Below are 22,721 nucleotides of genomic sequence, written 5' to 3' on the forward strand. Positions count from 1 at the left end.
TAAAACTGTGAAGAAATGATTTTATGCTTTTTGGTAAAACAACAAGGCTGGAATACTGTTATATTTTTCATTTGCACCGCTTAATTAATATGAAAAACTATACTAAAAAACAAAATAACACCAATACTATTTAAGCAGTTACAGCTGTTTCTTGCAACTGAAGAGTTGTTACTACACACATTTTGAAAAAATGAGCCATTCATTTTTTTAATGACAAAAAATACAAAACAACAGCATTTTAAATTCGTGAGTCTTCCAGAAAGAATCTAAAAAAACACTAATGCAGTCCAATTTTTTTAAAACATATTTCTTAAACAAGGGTATTATTCCAAAGTGGACAAGGGGGTGCACATTTGATGTTTACTAAACCCGGCGTAACTACATATTTGCCAATATAACTAAATTTCGTCAATATAACTAATGCAAATTGGTCAAATTAAGCTGTTTTCATAAAAGACTTATTTAAATCAAAAATAAAACCATAGTTAAAAAATACAACTTCTTTAAAATTTTAGACATCTAATTATCGATATAGCGATATATTAAATAACTAAAAAAACAAACTAGAAATGTTATATGTTTTTCTGAAAAGATAAACATAACCACGTAACAAAGTTGAAAATTCGTTGAAGTTACAATTAAAACGCTGAAGCCAAACTAACATTAGAATGCTAGATTTAAAATTGATATCCTTTTATTCGCCGCCATTTTTTGTTTTAGTCAAAGCCTTGTGGTAAAAAAACAACGACATATAGTACTGGTAACAACTTGTATACAGTATATAATACTATGTATTATATAAAATGGTTTTGTGTTATTTTAAAATTCATAAGGCACGTAAACTATTTTAGGAACTGGCAATAGATAAAATTTATCTGACATAAAATGGCCTTTGCGCTGCATGCTGAACGCGAATTTGTTCATAGAGATCAGGGATTGCTACTTGCATAAAATGCTAAAATACATTTTGGTTTGCAGCCGCTTGCGACGTTTGGCCAAGTTGCGGCACAACAACGCCGCAAAAATTAATCTGAAAATTGTTTGAGTTTTTATTTAATACTTATTTAGAGTTAACGGGAAGCAGGCGCTGATCTAGGTTTTTTGTTGGGGGTCATTATACTACTTTCAGGTATGACGTCACAAAGTTACGTCATAAGGTGATGTTAAGAAGTAATCTTCAAACATTACACAGTTCTTCTATATTGTTGGGTTACTTTCAATGCAAAACCTATCAAAATTTTTCCGCCTCCACAATCTCTACATCTTTGACATGGAAAGGAACTTCTTAGTTTTTCGCATTTTTTTGCAAACTTACTGGGCCGTTTAGAAATCGCTAAAATTTAATGGAAATTGTTTTCATCCAAGTTTCTAACTATTATCGTACAGGACTTTGTATTGTTTTTTTAACTGTATTGGCACCAAAACTTGTCCAAATCGTAACCGGTGTGGCGATATTGGATAACACCTATCATGACGTCATCTGCGATAAGTGACTTCCTAAACTAAACTAAGACTTCCACGACTTCCTTACAAAAATCAAACATTCAATATGGCAACTAGGTTTTCAACAAGCCTGTAAATACCGATTGGTCTGTCACTAAATGTTTGCTGCACGTGAATGGTTTTAAATTCTAAAAGGATGACGAGCGTTTGTTTTGATATATATAAATGATTTGACGTTATAACGAGAAAGAGAAATGTGTATTTTTTTAACATCAAATTTTGCACTTTTCGTTTTTTTAAAGACGCAACATATGGTATATCGCTTCTCATTTGTTGTCAGTCTAATGTTGTAAATTACCGTTAATTAAATACTTGTATGGCGGTTCTCGGCTTTATACATAACATTGAAATTAACGGTTCTCACATTTGAGCCTGTTTTACGCATTTCATGCAGCTTTTGGGATACGAAAAGAGTAAAGTGTCATGTTAGTCAGAGAACTGTTATCTGTTTAAAAGTCAGTTTAAGTCAGACAAACAACAAATCGAATGTCACTGTTTTTTTTATTAAAGAGGTTCTACTATCGCAACAAACAATTACCATCCGTATATTCACATTTTTTTGTCTATTTAACGTATACAAATCGTTAAATGTATTTGTAAATAGAAAGTTGGTGGGAGCAACGGCCGATAGCTTGAGTTGTAGGCCTATATGGTCACGATTTTTATGATAGACCCAAGAAGGTTCATTGTTTCCAATTTTAACGTTGTCAGAAACGTGTGGGAAAGAACATTGTCTCTACTATTTGCATCCTGTTATCTGGTTGCTGTCGATGTGAAATTGAATAGGGCCGCTTTGCAGTGAGCAGGCAGATCAGTGAAATGTAGCGTGTGGTAGTCAGTTAATCAAATTTCTTAGTTCAGCTCGTTAAAAAATTTGACAATTGTCTTTGTGAACTTTGTAGGCTAAATAGTCAAACTAAAAAAAAATGACTGTGCAGATCAGTGATCGGCAAACTACAATTCCACCTTTATAATTTATACGCAGTTAATTGCCTAAACGGTTTCGAATTTGGTACTACCCATGCGCACATCGGAATCAAGTATCTTGTATGGTATTACTCGAGTCCGAGTCCGACTCCGCAGTCCTGGTCAAAGCCTGCTTTCCAACTTACTGTTAAACCGGTTACTTCCTTACAGGAAAATTTATGGTCCTTTAATTATAAAATCTTTTGTGGTAAAACACTTTTTTTTAGATGGTAAAAAATTTATGTAGCACCATCTCGGACCTGGAAACAATGTGGTGTTGTTCTCGTTTCATTGTCATGTGGAGTGTTATACAAGAATAAACCTATATTTTTTACGTAATAAGATTTTTAAAGACCATACAGAAGTATAGGTATTATGTTAAACATTTCGAATAACTCATTCATTTTTAAGAAGGGTACTTCTGTATGGTATTTGATATTCTTATTGCGTCTTACTACAACTTCCAACCTTTATGCTCCAAAGTATATATTTTTTAAATTGTTTAAATATTTTTATGTCAAGAAAAGAATAGGCTAAAATGACAAGTGGCACGGAAAGCTTGTCGGACGCGGAGCGACCGCTGTACGAAAGAAGGTGGATTTTCGCCGCCGCCATTTCGTGCCTGATCGCACTACAATCCTTTACAGCGCAGTCGGTCAACGGAGTCAACAATGTTTTTGTCGCCTACTTCCGTACCAGCTTCGCCAAGGTCGACTGGGGTTCCATAGGCGCCACTGTGGCAGTTCCCCCGGCTGTGGTCCTAGTTTCCTGGTTAGTTTACGCCGGCCGCGCGCGAGTGAAGACCCTCTGTCTCGGCGGCGCCTTCGTCATAGCAGCAGGTGATATTTGTATGTTACTGGCTTTCACCGGTTCACACATGTTTCCGCTTTACGTGGTCGGGCAAACGATCAGCGGCCTCCAGCACTCGGTCACCTACATTCTAGTGCCGGCCTTTGTTGCGCGATGGTTCCCGAAGAAACAAGTGGGGATTGGCACGGGCGTGTTATACGTCGGAGCGTCATTTGGCCTGTTTTTCGGCTGCTTAGTTCCGAGTTTTGTTTTCGTGCAGCCGCCGGTGAAAAACTCAAGTTCGTTGCTAAACGAATCGGTATGGAAAGGCTGGATGCTGGCGAATCGCGACGCCGGATTCTTCCTTTACCTGACACCCCTGTTGATGGCCGTCGGAATTTTCGTAACGCTGCTTATCTTCATGACGGACAGGCCGCCTGTGCTTCCCACTCTGGAGCAGGAAAACAAATGCCAAGCCGAAGACGCAGACCAGGGTGGTGCAACGCTATCGGGTTATTTTTGCGAGGTCAAATCCTTCCTAACCAATCTGGCCTACTTGAACTGCTGCGTGGTGGGCGGGATTTTTCATTACGCAGGCAACATCGAGTTTGTTATGTTGACCGACATGCTGCGCGCCCTCTTTGATCAGACAGGGTCCAAGCAAAACCCGGTAATCATGGGGATCTTCGCCACTTCAATAATGGCCGTCGGGAGCGTTGTAGGCACTCCGGTCGCTTCAAGTCTGGTCAACCGCTACCACCAGTACTACTCACTGGTGATAGGTGGTGCTTTGGCGTGTTTCCTGAGTTCGGTCGGAGTGCTGGTTTCATTTTACCTGGACAGCATATTCGGTGTCTTCGCTTTCAACTTCTTCTACGGCGCAGGCAGCCGAGTTTGCACATTTTCCGTGTTCGAGATAGCTCTGCACCTTACCTTCCCAATAAAAAGCGGCATCGTCGGCGGTTTTTATGCCGCGATATTCTCAATCGAAATTATCGTGGTCGTCGAAATCGCAAGGGCGATTTTCACAGGGTTCGGAGTGCTGGCTGTCCTTGCTTTTCAGTCGAGTGTTCTGCTGCTGGGATTCGTTCTGGCCTGCCTGATAAAGCCAACCAACAAAAGACTCGAACGGGGATCAGTCGTCAGCGATCATTTGGCTAAAACTGAAACACTGTCGCTTTTGCATTAGTATATATATACACTTGATAATCGCGTCGTCCAAGTTATAGACCCGTGCTTCGCGAACTGTGGGCACCGACAAACTATAGTGTGCCTCGAAAGATTCGCGGGGCCGCATAATGTTCTGCGATTAAAAAAAACTACCTAATACAAATATGCATTCAGACAAGCATTAGAACTTGAGTGTACCGGTACACTAACCATTAAATAACCGAAATTATTGTCTTTCAACACCTGACGAGTATCAAGGGTGAATGCATGTTAGAACATTGTCGTGTTTTGTATTACGTGTGCCGCGATTAGTTTTTTTTTATAAGTGTGCCACCATTTCAAAAGTTATAGGACTACTGCTTTACACTCATTTTCTACTCATTTACACTCACATTTTCTGGAACTTTTCTTATTGTGCGACCTTTTGTTGTGGAATAAACTAAGCAAGCTATAGCTGTACGCTATATAGTAGTCGGCAATATATATATTTAAGATGCCCTACATTGAGTATGAAGGTGAAAAGCATTAATAGTTAAACTGTTGTCGCACGTCCTTCTAACACGGACACTTATTTGTAACTTTACATATATGAACCAGGGCTGCGGAATCGGTTAAAAACAACCCGAGTCCGACTCCCGAGTCCGACTCCGGCCAAAAAAAAAATACACCCGAGTCCGACTCCTGAGTACCGAGTCCGACTCCGGCCAAATGTAAGATTTTGTCGAGTGCTGAGTCCAGCTCTGACTCTACAGTCTGCATTTTACCCATTTACGCAACTAGAGTAAGGTGGATTTTTCCAATCCACTCATATTGGTGTCATAATTGATCCACCCGCATTACATGGTTTAAAAATATTTTACCATTTGATATTACACTTTTACAACTTACCTTTTGCCGCCTTAACAGTTTTAAAATTTGATACTGCGCATGCGCACGTCGGACTCGGAACTCGGGTAGTTTTACGCGGTCTTTCTCGAGTCCGACTCCGACTCAGCAGCCCTGATATGAACAATGAAAAATTTTAATCAATGTATATGATTTAGGCCTAGTCCGGGTTTCTAAAACTTCGTTAAAAATAGGTTTTTGTAAACCTTTTCTTCTTGCAACAGAAATTCGAAAGATAGGTTGTTGTTTTTTCAGCAATACACTTGAAATTTTTAACTAATCAATTCGACTCTTAAGACATTTTCCATAGCAATGCTAGGAAAAGTAGCCTGCAGTAAAATGTTAATTCACTTTCAGACTGACCTGTGCAACTTCTTGATGTTTTTATGAATATAATATTATTAAGTTGTCTTTATCTGTTTCTAATATTGTACAAAGAGGTTGTGAGCTAATGGAACTTGACTTGGGCAACTGATGACTTTTACTGGGACCAGTCATTTCAAAATAACTTGTTTAGAACACTGGACAATATTGATCCACAGGCAACAGCTTCATACATTTGATGACTTGAAAAAATTAGAGCATTGTTCGTAAAATATCGCGCTTATTGGGCTGCACTTGCAAAAGGCTGCGTAAATACCCTTTAACCTGGTCAACGCCGGGTACTATTTCGTCCAGTCACCACTCAAGCGTAGAAAGATTCGCTTGACTTCTTCACGTGTATATATAATGTGCACCAGTGCATGCGCCATATATGACGTAGGCAATATTGTTACACATCAGTTATTCTTTCAATAAGAATATGAATTTTTGATCGGATCGCAATGACTTCGCCGAAAGGCGCTTTAAATTACTTTGTTAGCCGGGTAGGCAGCCTCAGGCCACGATGGAAAGTATGGCAAATGCACACCATCAATAAACCAAAGCCTAGTCAGCAACAAATTTCTGGCAGATAATTTTAATGCGAAAATAAACATATTTATGTAAAGACTAGTCTATATTTTGCAAATTTTAAAAAGAATTAAAATTTAAAAAATATTAATATTCAATATTTTACATTTCGCCATAAAAATCATAATGAAAATTCTTCCCATATTTTTCTACTAAGTTTTTACAAACATTTTTACGATGGGAAGCTGTGAAGAAAAAGTTGTTCTTGTGACTGGAGGTAGTGGTCTTGTAGGAAGCGCCATAAAGTACGTTGTCGAAAATGGAGAGAAACAAAAAAACGAAAGCTGGATATTTGCAAACAGCAAGTTTGCCGACTTGACGGATGTCGAAAGCACCCGTGCCATGTTTGCGAAGTACAAGCCGACACATATTATTCACTTGGCTGCTAAAGTTGGCGGACTCTATGGAAATCTTAAGGTGAGGACACTTGAAATTATTTGTTTAACTTGTGTTCTTTACTGTTTACTCTTTGCTTCCCTTCGCTTGCCCGAAACCGGGCCAGTGCATCATTTGTGGTAAAATATCGCGGGCACAGTAAATTAAAAAAAAACAGTCGTTTTTGGTTATATTGGTGTGATTTAGGTCAAAAAAATTTGGCTTGAATCTTTGGCAACCACAAATTATGGTATATATGCAGTCAGACACTGTACCTTTTCAGTGCTATTTTTTAGTTAATTAATTTGTTATGTTGTGCAACAAAAATTATTTTGTAAGGACTTACTGGTTCGAGCAACTTTTTTACATCTTTGTGTTTGTCAACCACTTTCTGATGTGATTCACATTTGTCTAGGTAAATACTTAAGACTTTTAATCATTTAAATCCTCCAGTTTGATAACTAATGTTTATGTTGCAGGCAAATTTGGAATTCTTGAGAAGAAATGTTAAAATCAATGACAACGTGCTGCAGACAGCACATGAATTCAATGTTCAAAATGTTGTTTCATGTTTGTCGACCTGCATATTTCCAGACAAGACAACTTACCCGATTAATGAGACAATGTTACACAACGGACCTCCACATAACTCAAACTATGGCTATAGGTAATTTAATTTGATATATTTCTATTTAAATGCTCAGTCATTATTTGAGAATCCCAACCTGGGAACATTTACACTCAAGGAATTTGTATGCTTTTTATGAACATAAAACTATTAATCCATTCAGGTTTCTTGCTTACTTTTAGTATGTTAAAACAGATGTAGTTTAACACATTTTCTATCATCACAAATATCTCCTTTTTTATTTGGATTTGTTTGTAAACCTAATGTTACAAAAAAATCTTTAAAAAACATAAGAAATATTTATTTGTATACCGCTTATCATAAAAAATGTACAGTATGCAATATGCATAACTAGAAAAGATCAGAATTAAGTTGAATTTTAAATATGATATTTTCTCAGTTACGCAAAGCGCCTTATCGACATTATGAATCACGGATACAATCAGGAGCACGGCAGAAACTACACAGCGATTATTCCCACCAATGTTTACGGTCCTAATGACAACTTTAACCTGCAGGATGGACATGTGCTGCCGGGACTTATACACAAAGTTTACAAAGCCAAGAAAGAAGGTTAGTAGCCGGATTGCAGCAGGTTATACCATTAGCAGTTTTATACCGGACTTTATTTAACCGATTTAATTAGGAAAATAAGGTGGATAATTGATATTCATACTCATATGGGCATCTAATACCCCACAAATCGTGTTTGGCGAATATTCTTCTATATTCTATTCCATCTTTACAATTTACAGTTTTTGACCTAAGTATCAGTTACAAAATTTTGTACTGTGCATGCGCCCGTTGAACTCAGGCTTGGGTAGTCTTACACGGTTTTACTGTATTCCTGAGTCCAAATCCAGCAAAACAAACCAGGTTGAGTTCTGAGTAAGACTCCAATAAAACAACCGAGTCCTATTAAGTCTTGTCTACTCAAGCAAAACAAACCGACCCCATAGAGTCCCGAGTCCAACTCCAGTAAAACAAACCAAGTTTGTTGAGTTGCAAGTCCGAATATCAACTACTATGTGCATAACATTTACAGGCCAACCGCTCACGGTATGGGGCACAGGCAAGCCGCTCCGCCAGTTCATCTACTCGCGAGATCTTGCACGTCTGATCGTGTGGACGCTGCGTGAGTACAAGGAGACCGAGCCCATTATTCTGTCGGTCGGAGAGGAGGATGAAATCTCAATCAAGGAAGCCGCAGAAAAGGTGGCTAAGGCTATGGACTTCACGGTAAGGTGTCAATATAGCTTAATTCACCTCAGTCCTCAGTGCGTCGTCGTGTAGATCAGTGTTTGTCAAAGTTTTTTTTACCGCAGATCGCTAAAAATGTTGTTGCTTAGCATGGATCACTGTAGGCCTGGAATTTTAGAGATAACGTCATATTAAATGAATAGGCTTTGAAAATCTGCTGTTTCTGGTTCAAAAAATGTGAAAGTGGAATGGTGTCTAAACATACATTTCAGTCTAAACATACATTCAGTGCAAAAACGTTTTATTTTTAATTCAACACTTTTCTTTAAAAAAATCATTAATTTTCAAATATACACTAATATTTCAATTAGGACTTCATGGACCCCCTAAAACTAGTTCACATTTATACCGTATTTGATATTGTCAACCCTGACTCCCCTTGGTTATTGAGGCGTTCCAACATTTTAATAGTTTCTGCATTTGTGAGGTCATTACTTAGCTTGGATTGGGCTGCATTTTATATCTAAAGTTTGTTTTCTGTAATATTTTTTTATTTTGTATTTAATATATACGTATAAAATGTAACAAATATTTCCTCCTTAGTAAGATAGGACCACGTTAAGAGATTGCATGAGATAATGTTCAAGCACTTAAACTATTTAGGAGCTTTAGTGATTTTCTGTGGTATATGTCAGGGCTATCATTAAAAATAACTCCATTTAGTTTGAAAAGAATGTATTGTATGTTGGTTAGACGGACAGTTGCGGACATGTGCTGTGCTAATTAGTACGCGTACGACATGATTACGGAAATGCGGAGTGCTTGTCATAATGGCGGTGCAGTTTTCGACATACTGGAGTGTTGCCAGTTCAGTTCGGCGAACATTACGTGGTTTATCATAACTGTTCCCATTCGTGTTTTTTGCGCCTTAAATCGCCTGTCACAAAGCCTCGCAATTTTTGCAAATGTGCTGATATTTTTCGAGCCACATTCAATTTGTTGAGTATTTTTGGAGTAGGTATCACGTAAAAGTGTTGGCTAAGATTATTTAAAAACAATCTTAAAAGCAGGCATACTAAAGAAAGAGAACTATATTGCTATATTGTTTCAAAATGCACTATTTTACCTAGATAGCGATTTACTATAAAATACGCTTTGAATTATTTTAAAAATAGTTTCAACACTTTTTGTTTATGTTTCCTATTCAGATGATTTTTTAGCAAAAATAAGATATTTTTTTCGAATTTTAATATACTGCTCCTTTAATTATTCGCTATATCGTTTTGTTTATAAAACAACAGCAAACACACAAAAAGTCGTTAAGGTGGAGCAGGGATGCGAACCACTATCTTGCGGGTCACAAAAGTGTTTTAGGGGTGACGAGTAGGCCTACATTAACTGTAGCCTACTTCAGCAAATGCGTGCAGAAAAGCAGACAACTAAAAGCATTTTGTTTATCGCTGTAAAACGTAAAGGGCGGCGATCCTTTAAGGGAAATTAAGAGTTCGCAGACTTAAAATTATCAATGCCCTGGTTAAAACACGCCGAAACGCTTTCTGCTGAACTCCTGAAATCCCATAAAAAAAAGCTGCAGCATTTGTTAACTATTTAGCTTCTTAATAGTCGTGGGAATCCGAGTTTAACCAAGACAATAACACTTTAAACGATGCAGCAGAAAGGTTTTTTAAAATATAATTAAATATATGACCTACTTGTGCATTTTGTAAGGATTAATGTCGTGTTTGTGACCCGCGCGGTGAAAAGGTTTGCTATATCCCTGATCTAGAGTAATAAGGAAAACACACTATTTAACATTGTTGTAGATTAAAACGTCATACGGCTTGTGGTTTGTTGTCTGCTGAAAAATTGGCTAATGGTATAAGTAAATATATATTTTCAAAATAAGTACCAAGTTTACGAGCGACTGCTTTAAAGAAGAGGTGTTGTGTCTTAAAATGAAAAACGTTTTTTTTTTGTACTTTTCCTTATATAGAACGGCCTGGTGTTTGACACGAGCAAATCGGACGGCCAGTACAAAAAAACGGCCGACAACGCCAAACTGCGTCGCTACCTGCCAGATTTCAAGTTCACGCCGGTCGACCAAGCCCTCAAGGAAACCTGCGACTGGTTCGTGGCCAACTACGACACCGTGCGGAAGTGAGGCGCATTTTTTTCGTGTTTTTTTTACTGGTGTGACGTCACGTTACCTACTACGTTTGAGATTTTGATGATGATACACAGATCGACTTGCATGGAATTGAGGGCATTTTTTGCAACTGCGGGGTTTCACCACTGTTCGGTCATTATTTTTTTAGAAGCGTCTTGACATCCTAGGATATGTAAACCTGATAAAACGACAATTATGAAAATATTTGAAAAAAAAAATGTTTAACTGATAAAACAGTAGGCACACACCCGTTTTGCTCGGTTATGTTATCTTCTTATGCATCTGGTGCTCAAAGTGACTAAGCTAAATTTGTGTATTCTTCAATTGTGTTGTGTGTTTGTTTTTGTCTGTGGGATATTATTGCTGATGCAGTTGACAAATGTTTTTCTTCACTATGTGGCTTTGTATTGTTTTTCTTCACACGTAGTTTGTAGTTATCGCAAGCAATATATACTTAAAATAAAGAATATTGATTAAAAGGAATATATGCATGTCATGCATCCAATTAATCCAGTGCATTTCCTGTCTGACGATTGCTTTTTTTAGGTGTAAATTCCAAACAAAACCATTAAAAATGCCGATTTTAACTTTTTTTCATGTTTTTGCGTTTTATTATGACTGTCTTATCATAGTTTTAATCCAAACCACCGATATTTTATAAGGGTACATATTAGGTGCTAATTTTCAAATCAACAATTGACAATTTAAACATTAAACGTTCACTTTTAAGACAGTCGCTCACCATACTTGTGTATGTGTGTAGAAATGTTTGAAAAAAATCTTCGCGCAAAGCAGTAGGCTAGTATATAGTCCTCGCTTCCAATCATTTCCTGTTGCGCAAGCATTTCTCAGACTTATACCAGTCTTTTGATGATTTTGGTTTCGTATTACCGCAATAGCGCACGGTGGGACAAATTATGAAACTAGGAAAGTAGCACTTTACCCTTCAGCGAGAAAATCAAATTTATCTTTTATCTTCATATAATCGTTGAAAACTAAACCGACTATGCTTTCTTGTAGTTTTTTACCATTTATTTACGTAACCTCATCCGACCGGCATAATTTTAAAATGCAGACTATAACGATAACTTGCAGGCTCCTCGTTACTCATTCAAGTTGGGCCTACCCCGTGTCGGATATTTGAGCAAGACGTACTGCAACTAATATTACATCACTTGACTTGGGATCGTACAATGTTTTCTCTAAATATGTACCCCATTTCGCTTGCAAACTAACTGCAAAACTTGTTCCTTCCTTCCAGAAAAAACATGGTAGGACAATTTAATTATAAAAAAACTTTAGGATCACGTATAGACCCTACGGACTAGAGAAACTATCATGGTGTTGTCATGATTCTCTTTAATTCAGACCATTTAACTGAGGGTTGAAAACCTCGTTTAACATTTTAAATATTATCTTCTCAAGTTCTTTGACCAGGTGATAAAAACAATGTTTTCTTTTACGAAATAGCCTACAAACGGGTTGATTGTTCCAAAAGGCATGGTTGTGGCACTATGCTTCTCAAGTTGGGACGTGCTCCCACCCATCACCGTTAGAGCATTGTAATATATTTCTGGGGCATCTATGTTTTGCGGTGGCCATCCAAATTCTCATGATATGTAGTCTACTAGGTATTGTGTAGGGTGCCGTTACAGAGGGCCTAATACGTGCTTGATTAGTTCCGAGTTTTAAGCTTAAACGCTATATGACAATGCGTTCTTTCAAATAAAAAAGGTGAAACAGCGAGTAATGGGTATTTACTCGCTTCAGAAAAGCTAACAACTTGAGTAGCTCGAGTAACGAATCCTGACGTAGTACTTGGTTAGTTCCGAGTTAAAGCTTAATGCCTATGCGCCCAGGCAGCGAGTAGTGTTGAACAAACAGCGTGTAGTGAGTACTATTCTCGGGTTAGAAAGTCGACTGCCACCAGGAATGGTCCTACTAAAACAGGGATCGTTAAACCTTTTTTACCGCAGACCACTAAAAAATGTTAGGCTTCACATGGAACAGTGTAGGCACGAATTTTTTTGAGATGAAGTAATAAATTTACGTCATAACACAAACAAAACTTTAGAAATTTGCTGTTTACGCTCGACAAAATGTGAAATGAAGTGAAGTCCAAGTATATTCAGTGCAAAAAAGTTTTATTTTTAATTAGCCTATCCTATAGTCTTTTCTTTGAAAAATAGATTTCTCAAATATACACTAATAATTCAATTAGGCCTTCATGGACCCCCTAAAACGTTCAAGTATCCCAAGGGTTCCATGGACCCCAGTTTAAGAACCCCTGTACTAAAAGAACTGCATTTATCTAACTGTCACTATTTAAATACATATTTTTGTGCTTCGAGCGAGCTTTGTCACGATTGATTATGTTGTTGAATTTTATTTTTCGAGGAGGTCACAATTTGCGCAAAAATGTGCTCGCGAAATTAGTAAGCTAAGCGCAGGTTTTCCAGTGCACAAAACTTGTGCCTATTAGACAAAAGGGTTATACGTATACGTTTTTTATAAACACTACCGGACTTGCTCCAAGTGAACCTAGCGTATTTTTTACCTGTGTGCTAGGCGAATACGTATTAATCAAACTTGACTGTTTTGTCGCCACGTGTAGACATAAAGAGAGATATTTTGAGAAAAACTCATTTTATATGTAGCCTTACGTTGTTTGTTCAGAGTAATAATTAATAAGCGCCTCCTTCGTGTAGGTTACAATAAAACAGGAACTTTTGACATAAAAGTCCAAACTTAACAAAAAAAATGCTTCCTGTTTAAAGAAGCTCACTTGTTATCGCCAAAGTTACTTTGAGCGGGACATATGACCTCCCTGTCACGGATTTGCTCCTTGCCACGAAAACGTGCCGGGTGTATAGTTATTAAAAGCGCAGATTGGCAGATTTTTCGAATGAAAATTAAGTACTGATGTTGTTTGCCAATTTGCGCGTTGAACTGTCTAGTCAGTTCTTACTTGGTTGATTTAAGGGAGACAGACAGCACGGTGGACAGTACCCCCATGTTAAAATATACATTTAGGAAACCCTATTTGAGTTAACTTTTATGCATTTTATCATTTTGCAAGACATGTTCTATTTCAACGAATTTATCTCCGCGCAGCACAACACGTAATAGTTAAGTAGCTTTGGGAAAGTCGAGTGTTTCCGTAGCATTGGCTTGGATTGCTAAAATGCGAATGCGTTGGGGATTTGCTGTTGAGTTGCTTGATTTACCAAACAGGCCAAGCAAGACAAGAGGAAATTACAACAAAAAGAGCATCAAGCAAACACCATTTGGACCACTAGATTTATTTTAGCATTTTAAAAATTAGATTAGAATTAGAATTAGAGCAATTTAGTTTTTTTTTTCCAATCTAAATTAGAATTAGAATTAGATCAATTTTGTTTTATCAAGTTAGATTAGAATTAGAATTGCCGAATTCTTAAAAAAACGAATTTAAACTTGAATTTGAACTAGAATTACATTTAGTTATTCACAATTAATTTAATTTAAGTCGCAATTTTTCTCATAGGAATGTGAATGGGTAATATTTGTGAGCTAATGTTATACGTTTTAGTATAGCATATGCTTCTAACCTGTAAAAATTAATTCAAATTCGTTGTTATGACTGACATATAAGACAAATGTTGTTGGACAAAATTTAGTAGCATTTTTAGTAAAATCTGAATTAGATCAGAACTAGAATTAGAGCACACAGGCAATCCACATATTAGATTAGAATTAGAGTTAGCCGCATTTTGCTTAAATTCATTAGATAACAAGCACAGGCGAGCTGGGAATTACACAGCAGTGTCACTCTTACTTCAGGCTGCATATATAACCTTGTTACGGTACGTTATTTTTCAACCGCCAAAAATATAGTTGGAAAGATAGCAACTTTTATCGTTAATCTTTAAGTTGACAAAACTGTAATTTGAATAGTGCCAGTTATACTTTCGATGATATGTGTATTTCGTATTAAAGTTATATAAAACATGCAATGGCATTGAAACCTTTTCACAGAAACTTTGTGCTAGAATGTCAAAACAGAAAAAAAAACTATAACACATGATTTGCGCATAGCGAGAAAACGTTTTGGCAAAAAACCGAGTTTGGATACAAGTGTAGGAATGGTTCCCCAACTCAATTGCATAACTGAAAACGCATGTGCACTTTACTTACCCATGTGTAGGCCTACCAGTTACAACTATGCTCTATTGTTCTGACTATAAAGAGCCCAAATCGGTAAAAAATAGCAATTATAGTCCAAACGCCGAGAAACTTTAAAAAATTAAAAGCTAAGATCACAAATTGCCAACCAAGAACTATTTCCTCCGTTACTTAACCATACACATGTGTAACTTTAATGTAAAGCACAGGACAAAAACAGAATGAACACTATACGAACTACTATATAAACACTGCTAAATCTAAATATTGGAGAAGAACTCTTGGCCTTTTAGGAATTGCTTGGCGTCCCCTAGGGCGCCCCCTCTCATGTTAAAAAAGCTTTGTGCGAAGCTTTTATATGCCAAATGTAGGCCTACCAAGCATTTTTATAAAATCTAAATTAAAAATTTAGCCTTACAGATTTTTTTCGTTTTTCGCGCGATCGGGCTCAACATATATTGCTTGTTTGCGCAGTGCCTGGCCCGAGAACAACAGGTTTCCTGAGAATTTAGACATGTTGTGACGTCATCTTCTCCAAAACCATAATTCGGTTGTCAGCTAGACTTGCGTAATCAAATATGACAACCCTACTCCAACTAAGCAAACCAATTTTTTCAATAAGAACGATAACTGTTTAATTAATGTATACATACTTTTACTAAGTCTTTACGAACGATTTTACGATGGGAAGCTGTGAAGATAAAGTTGTTCTTGTGACTGGAGGAAGTGGTCTGGTAGGAAGTGCCATAAAGTACGTTGTCGAAAATGGAGAGAAACAAAAAAAACGAAAGCTGGGTTTTCGCAAGCAGCAAGTTTGCCGACTTGACGGACATCGAAAGCACCCGTGCCATGTTTGCAAAGTACAAGCCCACACATGTTATTCACTTGGCTGCCAAAGTTGGTGGACTTTATGGAAATCTTAAGGTGAGGACATATTATTTGTTAAACTTTGCTTTACTGTGGCTTTGTTTAGTGCTATTTCTCTAAGCTAGTTCAATCGTTTGTTTTTACCTTTTTGGCCTTCTTTAACCCTTTAAAGTATTTCTATTGGGGTTAACATTAAGCGTTAATTATTTTCTAAATCCACTATGGAAGGAGGATTTTGTTTGAAAACGTATGTTTTCTTTGCAGGCAAATTTAGAGTTTTTGAGAAGAAACATTCGAATGAATGACAACGTGTTGCACACGGCACATGAATTCAATGTTCAAAATGTTGTTTCATGTTTGTCAACCTGCATATTTCCAGACAAGACAACTTACCCGATTAATGAGACAATGGTTCACCACGGACCCCCACACGATTCAAACTATGGCTATAGGTAATTGAATTTGGTATGATCTTATTTAATGTTCCATGTTCTGTCATCATCTGAAAATAGCCAACTGAAAAGATTTAATTTTTAGGTTTTTATATGTTTTACCCGGGTTTCTAAAATAGTAATCGACTACGGTTTCCTCGTCTATGTTTTCATTATTGGCTATATTTTATTTCTGCTAAAAAACACTGTATTTTTAATACGTTTTATAACAGGAGTACCCAATTTTTTTGGTTGGTTTTGTTTGTAAACCTGTTATCATAAAAAAATCTACAGTATGCATCATATAAAAGGGAACTAAAAACTTTTGCCATTTGGACGAATTTTAGTATTTTCTCAGTTATGCAAAGCGCCTTATCGACATTATGAATCACGGCTACCATCAGGAATACGACAGAAACTACACGGCGGTTATTCCCACCAACATTTTTGGCCCTGAAGACAATTTTAACCTACAGGATGGACATGTGCTGCCGGGACTTATACACAAAGCTTACTTAGCTAAGAAAGAAGGTTAGTAAGCACAGAGATCCAAAACAACTTTATTCAATAAGAGCAGACAAACATTTTAGCAGAATAACAATAACATTCTGTAGGTGATAAATAAAGTTCTTTTGAATCTTTTCGGAATCCTTTGGGTTTTGCTTAGATTAACGTTTGTGAAACATTCACAGGCCAACCTCTCACTGTCTGGGGCACAGGCAAGGCACTCCGCCAATTCATCTACTCGCGCGATCTTGCGCGTTTGATCGTGTGGACGCTGCGTGAGTACAAGGAGACCGAGCCAATCATTCTGTCGGTCGGAGAGGAGGATGAAATCTCCATCAAGGAAGCCGCAGAGAAAGTGGCTAAGGCTATGGACTTTAAGGTGAGACAGACCTGGTCAACATACGGTCCGCGGAATGAATCCTATCCGCCAAGTGATTCAATCCGTTCCGCGGCTTAATTTTCTTAAAATACATAAGCTGAAGACCAGCGGTTCCCAAACTTTTCTAAAAACTTTACCTGGTGGACCCGTTGCAATTATTTTGACATTTCGCGAACTTATAAAAATACAGGGGTCAGTTGATCCATGTTTCGTATAGTAGATTAATGCAGTCACGACTCTTTCTAACTAATGCGAACGATTTTACGGCATAGTGTTTGCTTCAAGATGTCACAAGAGATATCATAAAAAAATAAATAAAGCATAACTAATGGCAGTGCTGATAGCTGATAATAATGTTTAAAAATAGTCGCTTAAGCCTAATGTTTAAAAACTTAAGACAATTATCCTTAATTATCAATTATCCTTAATAATTATCCTTTCGGATCCTCTGAAACTACTGTACGGACCCCTTTACCGCAGTTTGGGAACCGCTGCTATAGACGAAAACAAGGGCGAGTTTCTACATGTTTTATTTTATCGAACACAATTATTCAAAGGAGGTGTTTAGTCATGGCCCCAAATTCTACTTTTAGCGCGCTTTAAATACTAAATTGCAAATTGTTCTTGCGCTTCGCGCGAATCTCGTTTGTTTTCTTGTAAGTTCCAAGCAAATTTTTTGGCATATTTGCAGACAAAAATCGTTCTCTGCACTATGTCGCTCTTTCCAACGAAAGTTTAACAAAGTTAATCTAATATTTATATATTTTGCGTTTTGGTCGAATGTTGTCCGTTTTGATTTGTTTGTTTTAGATATCCTAACTATGCTGTTCACATTGTGTTGATAACTTATACCGGACTTGGTAAAACAAATAATAATTTGACAAATTTTTGCCATAGCCAAGGTTTAAAGTGTCAAGAACCGGTTAACATATTGCCTAAAATTATTTGTGAATTTCATCGCTTCTATCTTTACAAGAATTATTTGAATATGGCATGAGGTATTGCCGGAACTTATATAAATTATAAACGACGAAATTTTGAATTTATCGAATATTATTGCATTATTATTTCTAATGAATTTATTTGGACAACAAATAAGAAGCACATTTATCCGGCCTCCGATATGGCTGGCGTTACAATTACATAATATGCTAATATTTCCTATCGCTTCTTCTGCTAATATAAACGAAGAAAGAAAACTTATAAGTGGTTTATAATTGTAGATGTTGGCAAAATATTTGAAAAACAAACATCCAATACAAAATTAGGTAATATTTTTCAAGAAAGTATTACGTTATATTACAGTATTTATCTTACCAGTAAAACTACAGGAATTTAATTCACAGTCCTGCACAAATAGCCGTTTATAATAACATTTGTTTTTTATGTAGATAATAAATTTTTTTTTCACAAATATGAATTAATTGATTCCCTTATTTCGCTCCTAAAGACATTCTTTATTTCAGCAAAACACAACTGTCGTTAAACTAAAACAATAAGCAAAGTTGTTTCCTTGTGGATTATAACCGTTTTACGACTTGTGTTTTGTTGTGCTGCAAAAACTGACTATTTCTATAGTTAAATATATATCCTCAAACATTTTATGTTTAAAAGCCAAGTTTCTGAGAGTGCTTCGATAAACTCGTGTGGTAACTTAAAACAAGTGGCTCCTTTTCCTTGTACAGAACGGCCTGGTGTTTGACACAAGCAAATCAGACGGCCAGTACAAGAAAACGGCCGACAACGCCAAGCTGCGTCGCTACCTGCCAGATTTCAAGTTCACGCCGGTCGACCAAGCGCTGAAAGAAACCTGCGACTGGTTCGTGGCCAACTACGACACCGTGCGGAAGTGAGGCGCGTTTATTTCGTTTTCTATTGCTGTGACGTCACCTTACCTACTATATGCTTAACATTCAGTCGATAATACAGATAAATTCTCACCCTGTGGTTTTCATGAGTTTGGAGTAAAGTTGTTGTGTATGTGTGTTTGACCGCGTTTTTGCTGTACTTTTGTTTGAAGCATTGACATTTTCGAGGCTACTCGCATTTTTTGCGTTAAATATCTTTAATATTGCCAATGTTTTGTGTATCCTTCTGCCATTGTAGTGTATATTTGCTTTTGTTGTGGGGTATTTTTTGCACCTGCCAACGTTTTTTTTTGTGTGTGCCTTCACACTTTTGTTCTTCACACACATTTGCAATTTAAAGTAGTTTGTATATGGGCAATGTGGCATGCAATACTTCAAGCAAAGAAGTTATTTTTTTCTTCTGATTCTTAAGCAAGACATGCATCTATTAAATCCAGCGCTTTCCTGTCTTTGGCGTGCGCGAAATCTATAACATTGTTGTAGCTTTATATTAAAGGAAACCCCTGAATATTATAAAAGTATAACAAACTAAGCGAACTGTGTGGTGTTTACAAGGTTTTTATGACGTCACACTTGGATATAATTTTATGACGTCATATTTTGACCTAACTTTGTGACGTCATCTGTGAAAAAAAATGCCATGCCCCCAAACCCAATTCCTAGATCCGCGCCTACTTTTCTAATTAATGCCTAAGCAGACCAAACCCCTAAATGTGGTTTAAAAGAAGGCTGTTTCGCGCCACTGTTATTAATAGACATTTTTTTTGACCACTTGGCTGCACAGCTGTGAGTTGAAGGCAAAACATATTTTGCTGTAAAATCGGAGTATTAAACCCTAAAGTGACTGGTCACAGTTACAATCTAGCCTGATTATCAAAACCAAAAACTAAAGTAAAAACTAAATACTCAACACAAGTATTTCTGCGATTGTCTGAAACAAAAATATAACAATTAACGGCTAATATAAAAAAAATATAAACAGATATTTCCAGAGAGATAGTTTGCCAATTTTTACATCCACTATGAAGCCATATTTATAAACGTAAAAAACGCATTTGACTAAAATAAACAACAACAGATGAATATATGAACAGTATTTAAAGTAATTCAGACTCTTGACGATGAAAGCAGCTGTGATTTAAGAATATTTTATTTAGCAATACAATTTGGTACAAAGGTGTTTGTCGATTTCATTAAACTTTACCAATCTGGCGAATATATTTCATGTAAGTATGTCGATTTTGAAACTGTTTATCGCGATCTTTTTTTGAAATGATTGATGCATTAGTACTAAAAAGCAAACTTACAAAAAACTAAACCGACTAACTTTTAAACGCATTTCTAATGGACTAATCCCGCTTGATTGCAGGTTATGAAGAGGCTTTTAAACACTCAGGGAAAGAGATAGCATTTCCTAATGGACTTACACAATGGATTAGTATGTTATTTCTTTACTTATCTGGCCGTAAGTGGCCAACAGGAAAAAAGGCTGGGATGTATTCACCTATATTTTGTTGATCGAAATCTAAATACAGAATCACTTCGGATTTTGTTCATAGCGGAGAGCAACGAAAGATTTTGTTATTTGACTTCTGCTTGCCTATATGTGTGAGGCATCAATAAAGTGTTAAAAATATTTCCTGGTCGTAGTAGTCCTTAATATATTGATTTTTGCCTATACAATTGTTAGTCGTTTAAATAGAGAAAATAATTTGCATTTCGTTTGACAAAAAAGCAACCAGTTCAACGTCGCCTTAAATAAATGTTTGTATTCTAGCTTCGTGAAACACTTTTAGTTTTCATTGAAATGAATATTGTTGTAGCGTTATGCTGGATTTTTGTTTTGCTTTCCCATGTTGCCGTCGGACAAGAAGGTTAGTAGAGTGCCTAATATGTAAAAATAAATGTGTTATTAGACATTAATATCGAGGTAATTTCAATAAAAATACTTAAGCCATTATATTCGATAAAATCGACATTTTGTTGTGTACAAACGTTTCGGCAATACCTCATGCCATCATCAGTTTGATTTATCGAATTTTATGACTTTTGTATTTTTATTCAAATACAAAAAACAACGTGTATTTTGTTGCAATATCGAGGTATTTTATGAGAATCATGATGCAATATTGAAGTTGTCAGTTGTGGTCGGCAACACTTTTTTATAATACTCGCAAAAAGTCCCCGATTCTTGTTAAAAGATTTCCTTTTTAGATAAACCCTGCCGATCCGGATATACGAAATATCCAGACGGGAGCCGATGCTTGAAGTTGTATGAAAAGCCTCAAAACTACGACGAGGCGACAAGAACATGTATGGCCGACGGGGGCCGCATTGCCGTGGTATGTATTAACAACGTGTGTTGCAGCTATTATAGGCAAAATAGCCTGCCTTTGTAGCGTAGTTGGCGCTGGTTTAGAATCATACCTCAACGAGCGTTTTTAGGTAAGGGTTGTGCGTTGCTTTAATAATTGTTTCAGCGCTGTGGTAGAATTCTAGACCAGCGCCGCGTAGTTTAAACATCGCTTAACTTTCGGCCATGTTCGGGCTTTTGTATAGCCTTAAAAACGTTTAGCGTGGCATTCTCAATACATTGATGTCGGTCTGCATTTCATGTCACTTCACGCCGAGATTTCGGGGGGTGTGCAGAACCACATTTTGAGGTGTGCAGGTGTACAATCATGTTTTTTTGTACACCCCAAGTTGGAATTCCTGTAACAATTTACCTTTTTTTCCAAGTTTAAGTGCGCAATATGCCAATTGAGGTGTGCACACAAATTGCTTTCGAAAATATATCGGGTGTGCACATGCCACAGAATGCAGACCGGCATTGATGTATTCTAAAATGTTTTAAGGTTTTTCTCTTTGAATTTAAACCACAGTCCAATCCAAATAAGGGCGATATTTGTAAATATGTACAGCCTATGCCTACAAGGTTACTGGACATATTATGCATATTGCTTTTTTGGTTGCACTGTTAGATTAGATGGCACAGAAATCATCAAACGACAATAGTAAAAATTACCATTTAAAGTCGGGTGTAACTGCGGGAACTATTTTTTTAAGTTGATTAACGGGTATCTGCAATCACCTGTTGGCCTCACCACTGTACAAAGCAGTTGGCTCTATTTATGCACCTATAATTTGGAGCAAAGGGATATTTTTCAAGAGTGGTACTTTTAACAGTTCGTATGGTGCACAATTAGGCATATTTAACTTAATCATTGCAGTTTGAGTCACTCAGACACTTCTGTATTTTTACAGGCCAAAACGGAGCAGGCTGTGAAATACATGAGGGATGCCATCAACGCTCTTCCAAACAAGTCGGTCTTGTCGGGACAGATTCAGCTTGGTAAGCACATATATAAGGCTTATTATTATCCCCCAAAAATAGAAAACAAGCAAACAAATGAAAAAGTATTGTAACGTAGGAACACTTTTCATAACCAAAAGTCCAGTTTTAAATAACCCCAAGCCCCTGTGGGTGAATGTAAACACCGTGGGGTCCGACACACCCGACCACAGCGAGACGCTCATACCAGAGATGGGCTTATTGCGTCATAAAGGCTGCGTCGCGCGGCACGGGTTGAGAATTATGGCGCTGGCGAAAAATGTCGCTGTTTTTTTGTCTTTGTCTTGTGATCGATATTTTGTGTTAACATTCCATTAACCCGCAGGCGCCAAGGCCGTGGACGGCATTTACTACTGGGTGGACGGGAGCCCGATCGCGTGGAGCAAGTGGCGCCCGAGTCAACCGGTCCTGGCCAAGCTTTGCGTCGGGATGGTCTTTTCCGGCGCCTGGAGGACCAAATACTGTCGGAGGACGGCCGGATTTTTCTGCCAGATCAGTAAGCCATTCGATAAATAATTG

General features: G+C 37.2%; 3 protein-coding genes and 1 pseudogene across 4 annotated transcripts in view; all 4 read left to right on the forward strand.

The window, feature by feature from the left end:
* Positions 1-3,007: 3,007 nt before the first annotated feature.
* LOC146166639 (putative MFS-type transporter C09D4.1) lies at positions 3,008-4,447 on the forward strand. Its single transcript, XM_083394420.1, has one exon. It carries the CDS (start codon positions 3,008-3,010, stop codon positions 4,445-4,447), a length of 1,440 nt encoding a protein of 479 aa, XP_083250546.1.
* A 1,714-nt stretch (positions 4,448-6,161) lies between these two features.
* Positions 6,162-10,900, forward strand: LOC146166640 (GDP-L-fucose synthase-like). The gene is made up of 6 exons (XM_083380788.1): positions 6,162-6,179; positions 6,422-6,681; positions 7,119-7,306; positions 7,668-7,840; positions 8,313-8,506; positions 10,461-10,900. The coding sequence occupies exons 2-6, from the start codon at positions 6,442-6,444 to the stop codon at positions 10,626-10,628; spliced, it is 963 nt and encodes a 320-aa protein (XP_083236914.1). The 5' UTR covers positions 6,162-6,179; positions 6,422-6,441; the 3' UTR covers positions 10,629-10,900.
* Positions 10,901-15,481: 4,581 nt separating this feature from the next.
* Positions 15,482-18,835, forward strand: LOC146166641 (GDP-L-fucose synthase-like; annotated as a pseudogene). The gene is made up of 5 exons (XR_014494569.1): positions 15,482-15,722; positions 15,930-16,117; positions 16,455-16,627; positions 16,789-16,982; positions 18,668-18,835. The product of XR_014494569.1 is annotated as a GDP-L-fucose synthase-like (transcript).
* Positions 18,836-20,657: 1,822 nt separating this feature from the next.
* The window catches only part of LOC146166642 (uncharacterized), a 108,580-nt gene continuing 106,516 nt past the window's right edge, over positions 20,658-22,721 (forward strand). The window contains 4 exon segments of the mRNA XM_083394728.1: positions 20,658-20,724; positions 21,065-21,192; positions 22,115-22,202; positions 22,528-22,698. Of these exon segments, the coding sequence (XP_083250854.1) occupies positions 20,658-20,724; positions 21,065-21,192; positions 22,115-22,202; positions 22,528-22,698 (454 nt within the window).

Source organism: Ascidiella aspersa, chromosome 1 (genome assembly GCF_963924565.1).
Source record: "Ascidiella aspersa chromosome 1, kaAscAspe10.2, whole genome shotgun sequence".
In the NCBI taxonomy this organism is placed as follows: Eukaryota; Metazoa; Chordata; class Ascidiacea; order Phlebobranchia; family Ascidiidae; genus Ascidiella; species Ascidiella aspersa.

Excerpts from the sequence above, each read along its gene's own strand:
- LOC146166639 (XM_083394420.1), top strand. The coding sequence starts at position 3,008 with ATGACAAGTGGCACGGAAAGCTTGTCGGACGCGGAGCGACCGCTGTAC.
- LOC146166640 (XM_083380788.1), top strand. The coding sequence starts at position 6,442 with ATGGGAAGCTGTGAAGAAAAAGTTGTTCTTGTGACTGGAGGTAGTGGT. Across the intron at positions 7,307-7,667 it reads AACTCAAACTATGGCTATAG|TTACGCAAAGCGCCTTATCG; the intron begins GTAATTTAATTT and ends ATATTTTCTCAG. Across the intron at positions 7,841-8,312 it reads TTACAAAGCCAAGAAAGAAG|GCCAACCGCTCACGGTATGG; the intron begins GTTAGTAGCCGG and ends TAACATTTACAG.